A 19,520-nucleotide genomic window follows, 5' to 3' on the forward strand; every position below is an offset into this window, starting at 1 on the left:
ACCGTGCATAGTCAGTGCTGATGACTGTTCTGGAAATTAATCATTAACATGGAATTACGATGGAGCTGTCGACTGGCAGAGATTGCATCGAGTACTATATCATGGGGATTATGAGACTCAAGTTGCTGTTCAGGGCTTTCCACGGCGTGTAAGACCGTGACTGTATTTAGGGTCAGTTTAGACAGACGCTCCCAAGGACGCGTTGAATCATTGGGGACCGTTTGTGCAGGAACCTCTGCGGTTCTTCGGAACTAGTCTCCCAGTGAGCAGGTGGGACACTGTCAGCGCGTGCGGTCGGTATTTGTGAGTGGTAACGCTGCATGCCAGCAACATTGGGTCTGCAGCAGAGAGAGGTACCGGTTCATGAACTGTAAAGAGATTCCAGCTAGAGATAGAAATTTGGAAATTGAAGGCCCAGGAAACACCTGAATGGTGGGGGTGTCCAGCAGAAAGCACAGGCCTCCGAGTCGGGCCTCTGTAGGTTGGGATCCCAGCATGCTCGCTTATTTACTCTATGACCCCGGGAAAGCTGCTTGGCCTCTCTGAGCCTTAGTTTCCTGTGCAGGCTGATCCCTGCCTTCTGGAGTTGTCCTCCTTGGGACCGAATGAGTCGCTGTACATGAAACACCTGGTACAGTGCCCAGGACTTGGTAGAGGATTCGTTAATGGTCGTTGCTAATCTTATTTCAGAATACCTAGCCATGTAACAGGTGGTTAAAAGGCGCATACAAGTGAGACCGGGTTGCAGTCCTGGCCGTACTACTTCCCAGCCATGTGACATTGGCAAGTTACTTAAATTCCCCGCGTCTCACTTTGCTTTCTTTAAAACTGAATAGTTATAGTACCTATGTCATGTGGTGGTCGAGTATTAAATAAACTATTATGCATTGAGGCCCTCAGAAATGGTCTCTTACACAGCACTAGGTAAATGTTTGCTACTATTATTTTTATTAGTGTAGTCATTAACTCAGAAGAAGGTATATTGCACCTTAAAAAGTAGGTATCTCTGACCCTTTTCTCAGCTGCCACAACTTTTGCAGACTGTTTGACATGTTGTTATGTGCTCATTACTCAAATGTAGTTTGTCAGAGCGCATGTTAAAACACCAGTCATCAGTTTGGGCGACATCATTATGTAGTATCTGAATGAGCGGAATTTTCTGATTTGGCACCATGTTTAAGTCTAAATTTTTGCTGAAAAATGACCATTCTGAAATGTCCTTTTCCCTCTCAGATTATTCCGAGCTGGGAGAGCTTCCCCCACGATCTCCTTTGGAAGCAGTTTGTGAAGATGGGCCCTTTGGCCCCGTGCCAGAGGAGAAGAAAAGGACGTCTCGCGAGCTTCGGGAACTATGGCAAAAGGCGATCCTGCAGCAGATACTGCTGCTGCGAATGGAGAAGGAGAATCAGAAGCTCCAAGGTTGGTGTGCCACCTTTTACACTGAACAGGCCGTATGGCTGTGATCTGTCTTAGCTTTGACGCGACATCACATCAGATGTGAGCGTACTGCCTTCAGGAGAAAGCAAGGTACTCTAACGTACATGTATCTCTGTAAATGTGTGTATATATGTATGTAAACATCTGTTTACTTTTTCAAAGTTAACTCTCTTTCTGGAGACCTAATGATCTCCCCAGCTGTATTAACTACACTTGTATGGTTGTTTTCAGCACGATGTCCAGAACTTCTGAGACACAACCTGCAAATGCAAGCTTTGCCCTTCTAAAAGTGGGTTTTGTTTCTCTCTCTCTCCCCATGCTTCGTCCACAGCCAGAGTCTCTGCCTGGGTGTTACCTGTGATCCAATCCCATGTAGTCATTCAAGTCCATAACCTCACTCAGTGTGCATTTTTAGTGAGTGGCAAGTAACCTGAAACCTTGAACGTTCGCTGAGCTCTGCCTGTACTGATATCAAGGTGTTTTATGGAGGCAGGCTCATTCACTCCTGAGGACAACTCCAAGAGGCAGGGCTTAGCCTGAAGAGGAAACTAAGGCTCAGAGAAGCCGGGCAACTTGCCCAGGGTCATGTCAGTATCAAAATAAGACATGAACTTTGAGAGTTTAGATTTTGTTCATTTCCTGTTTCCATGCTGTCACTTGAAGTAATAAATATTTTTTCAAAGTAGCTAAGTTTATGTACCCTGGGTGGTATAATGGAAAGAACATGGGTCTTAGGGTGTAGAGAGTTGCCTGGCTATAATTAATGAGTTTTGGTCAGGAAGTCAGGACATTCTCTCAAAGGGAGACCGTACAGGTGGTTCAGCCATGCCGTCACTCCTAAGGAAGTTTTGGAATTAGAGTATAGTGGTTCCCCCTTTAGCTGTGGTTTCGCTCTCTGGGCTTTCAGTGACCCCACAGTCCGAATATATGAAATGGAAAATCCCAGAAATAAACAATTCATAAGTTTTCAATTGTGCACCGTTCTGAGTAGCGTGATGAACCTCTTGAGTTGTCCCACTCCATCCTGCCCAGGACGTGAATCATCCCTGTGTCCAAAGTGCCCTCGCTCTGTATGCCCTTCCCCCATCACTCACTTCGCGGCTGTCTGGGTCATCAGGTCCACTGTTATGGTGTCGCAGTGCTTGTGTTCGAGGAACCCTTATTTTACTTAATAACCCAAAGCACAAAATGTGGATATGTCGAAAAGAAGCCGTAAAGTGCTTCCTTTAAGTGAAAAGGTGTCTGTATAGTAAAACCACAGTATATACAGGATTTGGTACTATCCACGACCTCAGGCTTCTGCACTGAAGGTCCTGGCCCACATCCCCTGTGGATAAGTAGCGCTGCTGTACATTTCACTGGACTTCCTCCTTTCAATAATGGTCTTGCTTGTTAAGAGATGAAAGTCTTTAGGATACTAGACTTGATGAATATGGTTCATAGTCCAGATAAGTAAATTATCTTTGACCAAAAACAAGAAGTAAAATATAAAGTAATAAGACCTTTTGATACGAAAGTGGTCCAACGGTTGTAAGAGGCTGCTTTCCGACGCAGACGCGGTGCTGAAGCTGAGAGAGCTGGGTCGTCCCCTGCGGGCGCATGAGCAGTGGGGGGCTGGGGTGTTGCACCGGGTCCTTTTAGAGTGCCGGGGGCTCTCCCAGCTGTTTTCCTACCATTTGCTTCTGTGTTCCGAAGGTAAGTAATTCTGAAAGTAGGTGTCTAAAACAGGCACCGCTGAGCGTCATCAGCTAAGTGACAGCTTTGGAGCACACCCTTACCTTCACGTGCATGTTGGCTGGGACTTTTGTGGAAAGCAAGAAGGCAGTCATGTTTATCCTGTAGGGCATAAGCCTTGGTGCTCATCCTGGCCAGTCGTGCACATGGCAGGCACGGAAATCAGGGCTCACCTGTGAAACGGGGCTGCCGCCAGCTGGCCTCTTGGGGATGTTGGGGAGAGCTGTGACTGTAATTGGTGGGATCAGGATACCACAAAAGTGAGGCTGTTGTAAAGCCGTGTAAATGGCCACTTGCCAGACTCGAATGAACTGGGGCATTTCCTAAGGTGACTTGGGACGCCTTGCCTTGTATGCTTTCACTGGCCACTCCCAGCATTGCTCTGCTGCTTCCCCCTTCCTCTGGCAGTGCTCAGTCCTGTGTGGGCACTCATTTTCACTGCTGGGACTCATTTCTCTTCTGAGCTCTGTGAAGTTCAGCACATGTTTACCTTTGTGATGGAGGCACAATACACTTGCTGAATATAATTTAGCAAGCATTATATTGGTGCGCATGGGACCTATATTGCTGAGAAATAATACTCAATAAGAGCCTGATCATGAACTGCCTAAAAATGTTTAGTAAGCTGTGTTGGGCTGGAATGGGGGGCCAGAATTTTGTCATTAAATACAGAAGCAAAATTTGACAAGAACTTACAAGGGAGTGTACTAAGTACTTGAGAGACAGTCAATTTATTGCCTTTTTTTTGTTTTCAGTTGCTTTTAAAAAGGAAAGTTAAATTCCAACTGGAAGTGACTCTTGAAATTGATCATGGGTTCAGGACAACTGGCATGCTCTTTGGAAAAGAAATTTAAAAAACATGTATGAGGAGGTTCTTTCTACAGTTAAGTCTAGTTCCTGGCTCTTGCATATGTGGATTCAATATTTGTTACAGGTCTGGAAGCATTGCATCTGAGAAAGAACCAAACCACGTCATTGAAGTCTGCATCACTCATTGTAGACATTTGGAAGCTGAATTGTAATCAGCTCCCTAGTGAAACAGCTTATTTTTTTTTCAGCGAAGTTGGAACTAAAATGCATCCCCTCCCTGCTGCCGAGCCAGCAGCCCCCCGTTGTACCCCTCTGCAAGGCCATTTTCCCTCGTTTGTAAATGAGGACACAGGCCACCTAATGCAAGATAGCAGGGCATGATTCAATACAAGCACAGTTTTTGGTCAGCACATTGTTGCTTTTTTGGACTGACTCAGTTCAGCGTTTCTTGTTTAAGGTTAAAATGTTACAGGTATTACAGCTGCATGATGACACATCGAATTTGGAATTTTAATTGTAATTGAAGGTATTTTTAAACGGGTGTTTCCCTGGTTTAAAAAATACTATGTTGTAAAAAAGAATTAAATAATGGATGTAGTTTTTCTAAACTTTGTATAAGCTTGGGCTCATTGAATTACTGAGGCTTCCACCCCTTAGCCCTCCCTTTCCAAGCTTTGGGGAGGTGTTGGCAGTCAGAAGTCTGTTTATCTGTGGACGAAGTTGCTAACAGCAGAGGATTGGGGTGGGCAGCCACCGCCCACCCTATACAAAGGACATAAACCAGGTCTGAATATTAATCCAAAGTCCAAGTTAGCTCATACATCCATGTTCAACAATGTTTTTAGATGGCTCTTTTGCAAAGTTACAACATCTGATCTCACACAGACCTGGCTTCCTCCAGCCCTGGAAGCTCACAGACATGGGATTTAGACCCTCATTTACTATAATAAACAGTTTGGTATTGTATCTGATGTTCTCGCCTTGGCTCCTTGACGTTTGTCACAGGCCTGCCCCATCTGCCTTAGCTTACAGCATTTTGGAGGCCTTGGATTTGAGGCGTCATCAGGTTATCGAACAGCAGGATGTTGCTTGGGCCAACAGCAAAATGCATGGACTAAACTCAGCCTCTGCAGCTGAGTCTTCTGGCCAGATATTTCTGTTCTGTTGACTCCAGAGCAGGTTTCTCGCCGTGCTTGCTGGGCTCTCCAGTGCAGCCCGGCATGCTGACAGCAGAGCTCACTGCCAGAGAAGCGTGCGCTGGCCCCGAGAGCCCCGTGCTGCCGGTGTCAGCAAGGCTCCTCCTGCACCCAACTGGCCACAGGGGCCCCTTCAGCTTGGATGGCATCTATCGTGTTTCCTCGCAGCCAGAATGAATGTAGGGTGGCCATTTTTTTTTTTTGAAAGTTTGCACTCCACAGATGTAGGGACTTGTTTAACAGGACCTTGAAAGTGTATTCTTCAAAGTTAGAAGGAGAAGAATGAAGATAATAGGTGACAAATCACAAAAGACAAGGGAGAGCCCTAGGCCTGGAGTCACTACCACCCACCAGCTAGTCGGTAACCTTGTCGAGTCCCTTAATTGCCGTGAACCTCAGTTATTGTGTCCACGAAGTGAGAGGCTGGACCAGGAATCTCTGCAGGGCTTTTTAGTGTGTGTTTTTTTTTTTAATGTATTTGTACTTGAAGTGTGTGTACTTGAATAATTGGGTCAGTTAAGTACAGATTCCATGCATCAGATGAATAAGGTATTACCACCAGGGTGTCATTAGCCAGATTCACTGAGTTAGCATTTGCTCAATTTCTAACTTGGAAAAAGAAAATATTTTATATTGTCAGCACTTAGTTTGTAAAACAATGTTTTGTACCTTTTTCATTGTCTGACTCAGATATGACACCCGCCTGTCAGTTCTGTGGCTTTGTAGGGGGAGGGCTTGGGAAAAGGACAGTGACCTCTGCTCACCTTTCTGTCTGAGAGAAAGCCGTCCCCCAGCTCTCACCTTGATGCCAGACACTTCCGTTCCTCCCTGTGTACCAGTGGTGCCTCTCAGGCTGCTACCCTGGTGCTGGAGCTCAGAGGGAGTGAGTCTGAGTAAGTCCATGTGTGGGTTCTTCAAAAGGAACTGCTTGGGACTCCATAATTTTCTTTCACCTACTCAATCCCCACAGATTTTTGCGGCCAGAAGTTGTAGGAACTTATCTTCCTGGCACTGGAACTCTGGGCTGGGGGGCCTGGTGTGGGGCTGGGACTTCTTGCTGCTGAGATATCCCTCCAGAATTTGTATCTGCTACACATGGATGTAGGACCAGCCCATTTTGCATCTCTGCTCCTCCTACCACTCTGGATGGATGTGGTTTCTTTAATTCTGTAGTTGCCAGACTTCCATTCAACTCAATTTCTGTCTGTTCTGAGTGATGATTGTTCTGTATTTTAGTTGTAATTTTGATGTGGTTGTGTGAGGAGGCAAGCCATGTGTACATGTGCCGCTATCTTGACTGGAAGTCCTAATTCTCATTTTAAAAGCATTAGGAACTGAGGTTCAGATGCATTGTGGTAAAAAAGAAAAAAAAACATAGTGGTTTAAACCCTGAGGACTTCACATTCTACCACCAGCACTTCTTACTTCTGTGGCCCTGGGCAAAGGGAGGACACTGCTCAGCCTTGGTCTCCTTTGGAATAAAATGGGGTTGGCATGGGAGAGTATATGTATCTGCAGGGGATGAGACAGAGCAGACTTCTGACGTGTACACTCACTTGCCAGTGTCTTGTAAGACTCAGAACAACTTTATGCCAATAAACCTAACTATTGGGTTGGACAAAAAGTTGGTTACATTTTTTCCATAAAATAAAAGACATTTTTCATTTTTACCAATACCTTTATTGGGATATTTAGAGTATGCCAGCCATCTCCTGCTATTGGCTTCTAGTGGATAGAGGCCATGGGTGCTGCCAAACATCTTCCAATGCATAAGACAGCCCCACAGCCAAGCATTATTTGGCCAAAATGTCAACAGTACCAAGAACCTTCACAAACCACTTTTGACACCTTCAGTCCATCACAGCACCCTCTCCACAGACTGCATGAATCTTTGCTTTTGCATGTCAGTTGCATTTTCACCTTTCTAGAAATAATAAAGCATAATATGCCAAAAATGTTGCATATTTTCTGTCATCTTCAATATTAAAATGGCTACATAAAAAATGCACCCATTTTGATAAGATTTTTTTTAAAAATGCATGCTGATATGACAGCTGTCACTATACAATCTAACAAAATTGTTTTGAATGAAGTTAAAGACAAACACTACTAGAGCCATCCTATGGAAAAAGATAAATGAAGTCTTTGGCCAACCTGATATTTAAATGAAATGGACACACTTCTTAAAAGATGCATTTTACCAAGAATGGAAATGAGAACAAAAAGAACATCTGACTGGCACTGTGCCTGTTAGAGAGATCAAATTTGTACTGAAAATATTTCACACAGAGAAAACTCTGGCTCAGGGAGCTCCCCCGGATTCTAGAAAACACACAAGATCCTTAACTGATCTGTGTCTAATCCCAGGAAAAAAAAATGTGTAACAGCAAGCTCTGTAGCACAGTGAGGCTGAGGGTCGCAGGTCCACTCTGTGTCCTGCTCTGGGACCTTGGTGAAGCTCCTGAGCCTCTGGTGCCTCTGAGTGACATTCAGATTAAGTGTCACTGAATGTACAGTACTTTAAGACATATACTATTTATTATTACTGTAAAGAAGTCAAGTTTAGCAGCTCTGCAGAAGTCTGTGTATTGGCTTATACTTAGCTGTGTATCCTCCCGCTTCTCCTAATAAACTCACAGTCTAGGTCTCAGATGTGATGTGAAGTGGATTTGGGGGCTGACAATGTTACCACTGTATCTAAATTGGATTTAGTGGTTTTAGGTGGAAATGAGGTTGTCAGTTTTAATCTACTAGAATTGTTCATTTAAAATCCTGTATCACCCCCCACCCCCACTCCAGTTTGGCAATTTAGGTATAATTCTTCTTAATACAGCTTTGGACTGAATGGGGTTGGTGGGAAATAGTAGCTACCTCCATATACCTGAGGGCATGTCATATGAAAAGTATAGATTTATTCTATTCAGTCCAGGAAGCAGAAACACAACTATTGGCAGAAGCTACCTGGAGGAGGTTTGGCCCTAAATAAGAAAACGCCACCCTTGGAGAGCCAGGCTGTGGAACAGAAGACAGGTAGCCGCAGTGCTCACTAATGTGCTCTCGAATGGTCTGTTCTAGCTTCTGAAAATGACTTGCTGAACAAGCGCCTGAAGCTTGCTTATGAAGAAATCACTCCTTGTCTTAAAGAAGTAACGACAGTGTGGGAAAAGATGCTCAGCACTCCAGGAAGATCTAAAATTAAGTTTGACATGGAAAAAATGCATTCAGCTGTTGGGCAAGGTAAGCCTTACTAGGAATCAGTCTGCAAACCTCACCCCTCACTGACGCTTGGGGAGAGGTATGAAATAAAAAATAATTTAAATGCAATTTTAGTGGGCATCTCTCTCCCGTTTTCATGAATTAATCTGTTTCTGGATATCTTAGTTAATTGATGTGACTTTCATCACCTTTCATGATTCCTTTTAAGCAAATCAGTTACAAGGTGCAGAAAACCAGTAAACAGGAATAAGACAGAGGAAAACCCAAGGACTTAGTTGCCCACAGACTGGGGTAACGATATGATGATATGCTCTGAGTTCAACAGTGGCCTGAGAACCAATTGTGCGGCTTCTCCCTGAGTACCCTCAGGAGGCAGCACGGAGTGTTGGGCACAGACTAGAGACAGGTCGTCCCAGCTTCAGATCCCAGCCCTGCCAATCTGCAGTGTGAGCTCAGGCAGGTGACTTAACCTCTCTGAGCCCCACTTTCCGCCTGTGTGAGATGTGGGTGGTGACAGTGGTGACCGTGAGGAGGAAATGAGCTGATACCCGGGAGCACCCTGTCTGTGTCTGCTCCACCAAAAGGCCCTGGAGTGTGGGCAGTTTCGCTACTGTTTTTAGTGTTGTCTGCTGACCGTGTACCAATCCAGACCACTGCTGGCTCAAGATAAGTACAGAACTTGAGACCAAGCGTTTAGAAACTTTTACAGCTATTTGACAGATCCTAATAAAAAAAAATGTGGACTTTTATTTTGTCTGGAGTTTTTCCTCATTTTATTTTCCTACTAATTCATTTTTTACTATATGGTATAAAGGTATCAGTTTGCTGTGGACTGGAAAATTTTTAAAGAAAAAACTGGTTCCTCATCACAGATAGTTGGAGAAGCACCACTTTAGAGCTTAACTGCAGCGATCGTTAGTGTTGGAGTGAAACAGCCATTTCCTTGCAGACGTGTGTGAGGGTGCTGGCGAGAGAGGAAGCTCTGAGTCTGCTCTCGTTCCAGTGCTTCTGAGTTCTGGCCGGTCTAGTCATGGATAACCAAGTGTTTAGGAGGGTGGCAAATATATAAATCCTTTGGTTTTCCTCTGACTTTATTACCGTTCAGTGGAAGAAGTTTCGCATGCATCGTTCATCTCTGAGATAGTAAGTGGAGCTGAGTGGTCTGTTCTTCCCTCTGGGTTTTGACAGCATCAGCTTTAGTAATACGTAGTCCCTGCTGGTTGACTCTCCCCTTTCTGTGGACTAGGGAATGTGGACCGGGAGCAGCTGAGTGGTGGCCGCAGAGCCGGTCTCACCCTGGTTCTGGGCACCGTCTGGTACCGCCTGTGGTTGAACCGTGCCTCGGCAGTACTGTTCTCTGAGACCAGAAATGTGGTAGGTGGTGAGGACTCAGGTTGCAGATTGGCCAGGACTCCCTGGGTGACCTCTGGCAGGTGGCGCCACCTTTCTGGGGTCTGGCCTCCCGGCTGCTAGAGTGAGAGGCATGGGCCAGGCAGAGGATCGCAGAGCTCCCCTGCAGTTCTCACATTCTGTGCGGCCATAGTAGTGGCTGGAGGCTTACCATTGCCCCATGTGGCCCTTGGTAGTTGTTTTTTGTTTTTTGTTTTTTTTTTTAAAGAGGATGCAGAGAAAAGAATGAGTTTATTCTTTCCCTTTTTACTGTTGACTACATAAGACAGCTTTGCTTCTACAACAGGTAAGTCATCTGGGTCTGTGACAGCTAGCTGTTCTAGATGTTTGACTTTCTTAGAAACCTGACTCCTGGAAATAGTGGTTTTCATCAGACATTTCACAAGGGGGACCACCAGAAATGCTCTCGGTATCCGGACCCTGTGCAGTGAAGTTCGGAGAGATGGTTGAACAGTTTGTGCACTGAGGGAACTGAGGCCAACCCAGAATTTCCTCATGTGTTCCCAGCAGTGCCACCTCACTCTCCACGGCGGGAACTCTGTGTCTTTAACTGTGAGAGGGCTTTGGCAGTTACTCAGCTGGTTTCCACACGAAGGCTTTAATGACTCCAAGCCAATGGCCACAGTCCACATGTAGCTCAGAATAAGAAATGAGACCAAATCAGAGCCACACCTTTGACCTTCAGGTCTAGGCCAAGTCACTTCCAAGCCCTCAAAAGAAAAGACAGTCTCTTTATCAGTAAGAGGCCCCTCCATGGTGGAAATAAAGGAATTTATGAATTTTCCAAGTCAAAACCAAATCACAGTAGCAGGATTAGGATGTCAGCTTGGGAGAAGGAAGAATAGTTCTGTGGAGTTTTAAATATTCCAAAGCTTAGTTTGGGTTTAAATGGTTTACTTAATGATTTATTTGAATGATCTCATTGACTTAATGATTAAAGGATGTCAAGTAGACCTTTATAAACTGGTCGTGCTTTTCTAGGAGTGGGGGTGCACAGAGGAGACTGGAGCAGTTGGAAGGATGGGCCCGATGCAAACTCCCCTTCCCTTTGACCCAGCAGTGCCACACATAGAGGCCCAGCCTGGGTGTTCACCAGCCGAAAATGGTCTGCAGTGGGAAGGGATGCCTATTGTGGCATTAATAGCCAAGAAATGAAACAGAACCCAGATCCCCAACCATGTGACCGCACCCACATCATATTCCTTGAAAATGACACAGTAGGTTGGTACTGATGCAGAAGATGAGTTGGTAAATGAACGAGAAAAGGCCAGCATGGACTCACGTACAGTTGCGTGCCTGTGTGTGTGTGTCCCGGGTGCCTGCGGACATCTGCGTGGTGAGCAGCATGACAAACATCTGGTCTGCCTGGCCTAGCCCTGGTGTACCACTTGTTCCAGTAAAATAATTAATATCCTTCCTCTCCTTTGCTTTCAAAAGCTTCCTGTTTTGGATAGTGAACTCTATATTTACCCTAGTTATGGGTAGTTTTTCATTTTCTTCTTTATACCTTTTGCCCTTTCAAACGTTTTTTATTTAAATAGCAAGCATGTATCACTTTTAAAGTCATAAAACTTAAAAGGTGTTTACACTTGGGTGGTGGGTGGCCGCCTGTCCACCCGGAACCCTGCCTATAGGTCCAGGGTAGACTCTGCCAGAATCCTGTCTCGGGTTGGGCGGGCAGGCAAAACCGAGTGTGGGGACGGGGATTCCAGGTCATTCTCAGTAAAAGCACTGGCTCCGATTTGCATGAGCCTTTGCGTTTAAATCACACGCCTGAGCTTTCTCTGAAACAGCAGAGTACGTGGTGCTGTCCAGTGACACAGCCAGGGTTTTCTTCCTCCCAAAGGATGAAGGTGTGATAAGCTTAATCCGAATGATTTAGTAATAGGAAATTGTTCATCTCATAACTTGGGAAAATTTCCCAGTTTGAAAAAAATATTTTGTGAAAAGCCCCACTATAAATCATTTACCATGCTGACTGGTTTTTGGGCTGCATATATCTCTAATACGGTTTGAAGTATTATTAAAGGCTAGGCTGTGCGTATTTGCACCATAGGCACCAAACATACATCTCTTAGCAGGAATAGTAGAGAACAAGAGAAGCAATAAAATAATATCAAAATAATGAAAAAATAATATACCCAGGGCATGTTAGTTTCCTGTTGCTACCATAACAAATTACCGCAAAATTGGGGGCTAAAACAACAGAAATTACTGTCTCACATCCCGGAGGCCTGAAGCCTGAAGTCTAGGGGTCGGCAGGGCTGCACTTGGCCTCTTCCCACTTCCGGCGGCTGCTGGCACCTTGGCTTAGAGCTGCCTCCCTCCAGTCTCTGCTTCCGCGGTCCTGCAGCCGCCGCCTCCAGCCTCCTCTCTGTGCCTCTTACAAAGACGTTTGTCACTGGATAGAAGGCCCACCTGGCTAATCTGGGGCCGGGGGGGAGGGGGTGATCTTGTTTCAAAATCTTAACTATATCTGTGAAGACCCTCTTCCCAAGTAAGTTAACGTCCACCCGTTCTGGGGGTTACGATGTAGACATGTCTCTTTGAAAGCCACCAATCAACCCACCACACGGGCCATCAGATTAATGCTGAGCTGTGTGTTCAGAGAAGGTGCAGGACGTGGTCACAGTTAATTGTGCCCCCCACCCCTTTTTTTTTACACATACAGTTGGTATGTGTAAGGGAAAAACCAAATTACTTAGCACACCTTAAGTATTCCCAAGAGATGGCTGTGAGTGATTATTTCAAAACAGTTCCTGTGGGCCAAGTAATAGACCGACTGCAATCTGGTTCAAATCTACAAATGGTTATTTTATCATTAATTGCCAGGTCGGAGCAGAGCATAAAATATTTCTCTCCAGTGCCCGGGTGAGCAGGCACACGTCTGACCGTTGTGACAGGGAGGACGTCGGTAGAAAATGTCACTCCCGCACCAGGGCTGCCACTAACCAGCTGGGTGCTCTCGGGGAAGGAACCTGTTCTCGGTGGCCTCTGTGTCTTGGTCTTTATCAGGAGGATAAGAGTTCCTGTAGCAGGTCGTGAGGATCATGGGAAGTGCTCAAAATGGGGACGACACGGCGACCTCTCAGGAGACAGCCGCAGCTGCTGCGGCCGCTGCCCTCTTGCCAGAGTAGAAACTTCCCCCCACGGGGGCGGGTGGGAACTCAGAAAGGCCTCCCTCTTCCTGGGAGGCCCTGGCTGGCCAGGGAAGTCGCCTTTTCCTCTGGGTGGGGGACAGAGTAATCTTTACTCAGGGGTCCCTTTCCTCTCAAGAGAACTCCCTTCAGAGATGAGAAAGATTTAGCACCCGCAGTTTTCCTTCTCTCCCCGTTTCTACACTGGGGGCCCGTGACAGCTGAATTATGAACCAAAGAATTTTGAATTTTGAAGACTCTCCCGTTTTCTAATGAGGTTTGCCCTAAATAACATCATTGACTTTAAGAGAACTTTTCTTAGTTGCGGACATTTTTTATCACTTTGAGTGTTCAAATCAATCCCATTTGAATCATTGGGCAGAGCCTCCTGCAGAATTCCTCTTGTTTCCAGGTGTCCACTGAATGCCACCCTGGCAGGTGTGCGCAGACAACGCCCCGTGCAGCCTCTGGCCCCTCCTCCAGCCCACCCTTGCAGAAAGTCATCTAATCAATAGCCTAAAATCTCAGCTTTGATTAGGCTACCCCCTTCCAGCTCAGAAACATCCCGTGGTTCCCCGGAGCCACCAAGTGAAGTGCAGGCTTCTCGCCCTCAGTTTGGCCTCCAATAAAACCCTTCCAGTCTGACCGTCTCTCTTCCTTTCCCCTACTCAGAAGTCCTCACACAAGTGACAAATTCTGTGAAATCTTTGTTTCCTTCACCTTAACTCCCTTTGATTATGTCCCTTGTGTGAGATGACATTCTGCATTGTAGAGTTACATGCCTGGTCTTCCCTCCCCGGGACACTGTGAACTGGCACAGCATAGGGGCTCATGTCACTCCCAGTTTATGCCTGGCAGACTCGACTACAGTCTGAACAGAGTGTATATTTGAAAGGTGAAAGGCAAGTGAAGGGGGAAAGGGGAATTGTGGAGGAAGGAAGGAGATAGGACACAATTTTGGTTGCTTCCTATGCTGCTAATGCATAATGGGAAAGAATTCAGATCAATGGAATAAAATACAACTCATTTTTATTATTAAGTTATATCCTGTGCATAAAGTCTTTCTCTGTATTTTCTCCTCCCCTCCCCCACCTGCACCCCGAAGGTGTGCCACGTCATCACCGGGGTGAAATCTGGAAGTTCCTAGCAGAGCAGTACCACCTTAAACACCAGTTCCCCAGTAAACAGCAGCCAAAGGACATGCCATACAAAGAACTCTTAAAGCAGCTCACCTCCCAGCAGCACGCGATTCTTATCGACCTCGGTAAGTCTGCAGATCGATTTGGTGTGGAAATGGAAGTTTCACTCACTTGAAAAATCCGGAGAGACTGTCCGAGTTATTTAGTGATCTGCCTTTAGGTTTAGCAATCAAAATTTGTTACTGAGCCTTTCAATTAAAAAAGCCCTGGAGTAATCACAAATGCCTCGGTCAAGCATCCATCAAAGTCTCTCTCCCCTCCCCGGGCAGTGCGTTAGCTCTGCTCAGCGTGGGGCACGGCCGTCACGAAGGCTCCAGTCAGGACCGGGGTCCAGGTCGGTAATTCAAGAATTGATGGGTGGTTTCCTGGGAAATGTAAGTGTCAGACCTAAGGAGCAACCTGGAAAACATACGTGTCGGAACCGAGGTTTGTTTTAATTACAGGAGTCACTCCCTGGCCTTTGCTGCTTTCAAACGGGACTGATTAGAGAAATTGTAGAATGCAGATTGTGTGCACCTGCGTCTGTTTCCTTTTGGAAAGGGGCAGGCACCTTGTCTCTTGAATAGTTCTGAGAAACAGTGAGATGGGAACACTGTGTTGGACACATGTGCCATTGCTGCGGTGAAGCACGTATGTAATTAGGGTGTAATTGGGATGCAGTCATGTACAAAAGAGCTTCTGACTTGTCAGCAGCCACACATGGGGCAGAGGCGGGGTACACCCTCTTCTGCCGGCTGCCTCCATGGGGGCCTCCCTCTCCACCGTGGCGGGGCTCCCGGGCCTCCCACGGGCCCCCCGTGGAGGCCGCAGGAACCTGGCCCTGCCACTGGCGAGGCGTGTGGCCCTGCTTCCGGAACAGTCATCCAGCTGTTGCTGCCGCCGCCTGGGGCTCGCCAGAGCCTCCGTCCGCTTCACGCCCGGCAGTGGCCTGGCTCTTTAGGTCCCTGTAGCAGCAAGGAGGGAGAGGGGACGTTCCCAACAACATGAAGTAGGAGCTGGATCCGTAGTATTGCTGTATAGACAAGTATAGACAAGTATAGACAAGGCTGTCTCTCCAGCCACAAGCAAACCTAACCGTAAGGGTTAGTTTCACAGATGCTGCCCTTTCGGTCTAAGTTCAGGTGTCATCTCTGAGAAAGCACCCCTGACTGTAGCCTCTTCTCCCAGCTTTTGGCCAGATTAGCTGCTTCTGTTCAGCCATCTTTTCTACCCATTTCTCACCCCGTGGTACTTATCACACTTACTAAGTATTAGCAATTATCATTATTATTTAAAGCTGTTACCTAACTTTACCTTATATCCAACGTTGCGACGCTTATGTAAACTACTTTCTGTAACAGTCACCACCCGATCAGGTGGACCTCAATCTCTCCCTGTTCAGAGATGAGAAACTTGAAGCACAGAGAGATGGTTCACTCCCAGTGCCACAACCGATGGGTGGCTGAGCAGTGTGTGTGCCTCCTGGGCCTGTGTCCTGCACCCCACCCTCCCCATGACTGTCCTTGGTGTTATGGCAGCAGCGGCAGCTTTTCTTACTGCCTTTCACCCCACGGGATGCGCCCCTCTCTGGGCTAGGCTGGGCACCACCCAGCTCTGAGGACAGAGCCTGCCATGTATTAGATGCTCGGTAAGTCTTGCGATGTTGAAGATGAGGCCCTGCACTAGCCCCTTAATCTGGTGTGACCCGCACAACAGCTCTGGGATAAGAAACTAGGAAACTGAGGCACAGACAGGGCAAGTGGTGACCATGGTCCTGCAGTTTGGCAGGACCTGAACCCACTGCGGCTCTGTGCTGCCTCCCCAAGGCCCACCGCACCCCTGCTTTCCCATGGAATTGGCTGGCAGGGGGGAGGGGGGATGCTAACAGGCTGTGAGGAAACCTTAGGGACCCAGTGGGGCTGGAGCCCGCTTGGCCCACTGACCCTAGGCAAGGCAGCTTTGTGAGTTGGCAATAGCTCTGTTTGCTAATGTGATGAGTAACAGAAAAAATGACATCATGTTCCTGTCATGTGAAATGAAGTGAAAAATAAATGCAGAGTAGGAGAGTGGAAGGGAGGGAGTGCAGATGGCTCCTCTGCAGCCCTCCACTCCTTCCCAGGGCTGGGGGAGGAGAAGGGAGCACACTCTCCCCTCCCGGGTTCAGTGTTCTCTTCCCCGGCTTCCTTCTCACTCTCCCCCGGTCTGGCCTGGCCCTCGGCCTGCTCGGTCTTCTCTCAGATGTTGCTCAGAGATGTAATCGCCTTTCCCCGGAGCAGAAGGGAGACGCCAGGTCCACGCAGGGCCAGGGGGCCTCCCCCCGGAGAGGCCCTGCCCAGAGGCCCTCGGCAGCCTTTCCACCAGCGGGCACGTAACCTGGGTGTGCCAGGATTCTTTTCCCACTCACAGGCAGGGCCAGGCTGCACACACATCCTCCCACATCCTCCGGCCCTGCCCGTCTCCCACCCCACAGGCCAGCTGCAGCCGCCGGCCCTGAGGGCGCTGGCCTCCTCCCTCCACGGCTGTCCTGGCCCTGGCCTGGCCTCCATTTTGGATCCCCTCCAGATGCCCCTCTGGATGCCCTCCCGAGGCCAAAAGGAAGCGCCGTTTCTAGTGGTACATTTCCCGGGTAACCTTTGTGCATCTCTTCAGGCTTTGTCCATGGACCTACCAGCGCCAGCCTTCTCTCTGAACTTGAACTTGCAAAACCTATGTTTTGGCCCAGACCCAGCGGTTCCAGGGAGCCCTACCTGCCAGGCTCTGCTCTGTTGGGTTCAGGGAGGTCTCGCTTAGAAGTCCCTCCAGGCTTACCCTGGCTTCCTCCTCACCTCTCACCAAGAGGTGGCGTGTGCCAAGTCAGTTGTTTAGTCTACACTTTCTATTTAGTCTGCACGACGGCCAACTCAAGGCCCAATAAAGGTGTGTAGAACAGAGTGAAACAAATCAGATTTCAGGTTTTCGTAAAAAGTGGTACCTGTATTCTGGCCAGAACAGAATGCTTATAGGTTGGACATACTTTGAGCTTTGATGGATTTTTGTCTTCCTGCCTCTTGCTTTACTTTCTGAAATTAGATGTGAATCTAATCAATGTTTTTGCAAGATTTTTTTCTTCCAAAGAGTAAGAATAATAAACTGTAGTTGGGCAGGGGAAAACATTCTCTAGGTTTATCAGACATCAACTTTATACGACCCCGTATGAACTTGGGCACGTGTTATCCCACTTTAGAGGTGATGCCTGAGTCCCAGAGAGGTTGAGTCCTTTGCCCAAGTTACAAGCTACTCAGTGGGAGGAAGTTCTAGAACCTAGGTCTTCTTAGTCTTCCTCTCCTGTCCCTTCTAGGGCACAGTATCACTTCTGTTTGTCTTGGCTCTGCCCACTCCGTACCAGCACAGCTTTTCCCCCCGTAGTCAGGTGGCATGTTGCTCCTCAGAGTGGACCGCACTGGCCGGGAGAAAACAGCTTCTCCCAGGGCTCAGCGGATGATACTTAGCAGATGGTTCTCGGGGCCTCAGTTCAGGGACGCGCCCCACCCGTTAAGCCTGGTTTCTGTTATATCCATTTGTGCAGCCCTCTCTTCTCCGGCTCTCCATCCTGGGTGGGCAACATGGGCGGACAGGCCTCCTGCCTTCCAGCTGGACCTCCTGCTCCAGGTGTGGCCACACTGAAGGCTGCCAGTGACCCTGAGCAACTGGCTGGACACCCTCTTCAGGCTGCACTTCATCCCCCACCTTCTGCCACTTCAGCTGCTCCTCGAGCTGGCATCCCAGCCTGGACACCTTCCAGGAGGCATTGCCTCCACCCTGTGGTGCTGTACAGCCTCTCTCAGGATAGGAAGGTTGTGGCTGGGACAGCCCTTGAATAGGTCCAGAAACACAGGAACACCACGCAATCAGAGAGAAGAGCTCCAGGTCTCCCCCCATATCGATTACTTACCGTTTTATGGATCTGTGCTTCATCAGTCAGCAAAGCGGTGGCAGAGTTTATGTGCCCTGCAGAGGTTTGGGGAGCCTTTTGGTGCATTTTTGGATGGGTTTCTAGAGACCCCCTCCCAGTGACCCCTAAACAGGGTTAGCCGAGCCCATGCTGCAGTGAGAGGTAAAGCATGTATCTAAAGACACGTTTAGGTCACGGATCCAGCATGGGAGCCGTTGTATTGATTTCTGTTTCCACTTAACATATTTTAACCAAAGGTTTCAAAGCTTCCTGGTATCTGGAGGAACAGGCTCTAATCCAAGTGTTATAAAAGAGAATTTTCCCTGTGCTTCTTTAGAATCTATAAAAGATGAGAAGAGCGGCCAAGAGGAAGGCTCCACCAAGGGAGTTCGAGATGACTAAATATAGCTGGGCAGGGCGAGTCCCCCTCCTCCCTCCCAGCCTGGTAGTGTGCCTCGCCGGGCCGAGCCACGGAGGGCAGCGTGTCACGTGCTGGGAGTAGGGGGCAGCTGTTCCTTGGCAGCAGGTGGATGCCGGTGGCGAGCACCACCTTCTGTGTCATCTCAGGGTTGAAGTCCCATGTGAGAAACTAAAAAGCATTGATGGTGAAAGACAGAAAGGTCCCTGTAATTTGTCATATTGTAGTCTTGTTACGTAGCACACCTCTCTGTCCCGTTGGGGGCTTTGCTCTATGGAGGTCCCTTGAACAGGCGCAGCTTAGGAGTCTGACAAATGCGTACACAGCTACACATAAGAGCCTGCCGTTGTCTCATAGTATCCAGACCGCATCATGCAGTATTTATTTGATCCTTCTAAATATGTGCTTTGACCTCAGAGTGATCCAACTACATGTGGGTGACAAAAGAAAAGAGTAAGGTGGGGTGTGTCTTCATCCCTTTCGTAGAGGTCTGGAATCTTCCCACATCCCGCGAGCCGGTCAGCGGTGTGCTAGCCAAGGTTTAACGGCCGCCTCCCTGCTCCCTGTCAGAGGAAGCCCTGGTGTTAGCGTCTGTAGATGTCCGTCCATGGTGGAAACATGCCCACCCTGCTCCCAGCTTGATGTCGCTGATGGTGGGAGTGAGCAGAGATGCACACGGAGCCGACCGGAGCCTGTCCCAGCGGCCACTGGACTCGGCCAAGTGTTCCGTAAAAGCAGTCCGAGTAGAGAAGGGCTCTGCCTTCTTAATCTTCCCCCTGGTCATTCGGTGGCGATGCGCCCGATGCTTCTCAAGCGCCCCGTGCACTCCGTGCCCTGTGGGAAGCACACGGTTTGGAGTGCTGGTGTGGCCTGGCCATGGGTTAGGGTTAGTGCCATCAGACTGCCACAGTGCCCTCCTCCAACCGAGCCTTTCCCAAGAGGTCCCTGTCGGAGGCCTTGGCACAGGGCATGGGAAGCACGTGTGTGGTTCCTGTTTCATGCTGGCTTGCTGATTAAGGTCATATGTTTGGCAGAGTTTCACCTAAGGTTTGC

General features: G+C 48.0%; 1 protein-coding gene across 6 annotated transcripts in view; it reads left to right on the forward strand.

The window, feature by feature from the left end:
* TBC1D1 (TBC1 domain family member 1) overlaps positions 1 to 19,520 on the forward strand; it is a 207,024-nt gene that overhangs the window by 165,675 nt on the left and 21,829 nt on the right. For all 6 annotated transcript variants that reach the window (XM_045834194.1, XM_045834193.1, XM_045834197.1 and 3 more), the window contains 3 exons: positions 1,234 to 1,419; positions 8,253 to 8,414; positions 14,046 to 14,204. In XM_045834194.1, coding sequence (XP_045690150.1) covers positions 1,234 to 1,419; positions 8,253 to 8,414; positions 14,046 to 14,204 — 507 coding nt within the window. The remainder of the gene's footprint in view (positions 1 to 1,233; positions 1,420 to 8,252; positions 8,415 to 14,045; positions 14,205 to 19,520) is intronic.

The sequence above is a fragment of the Phyllostomus hastatus genome, unplaced genomic scaffold (assembly GCF_019186645.2).
Source record: "Phyllostomus hastatus isolate PE091 unplaced genomic scaffold, TTU_PhHast_1.1 phas_contig_196, whole genome shotgun sequence".
Lineage (NCBI taxonomy): Eukaryota > Metazoa > Chordata > Mammalia > Chiroptera > Phyllostomidae > Phyllostomus > Phyllostomus hastatus.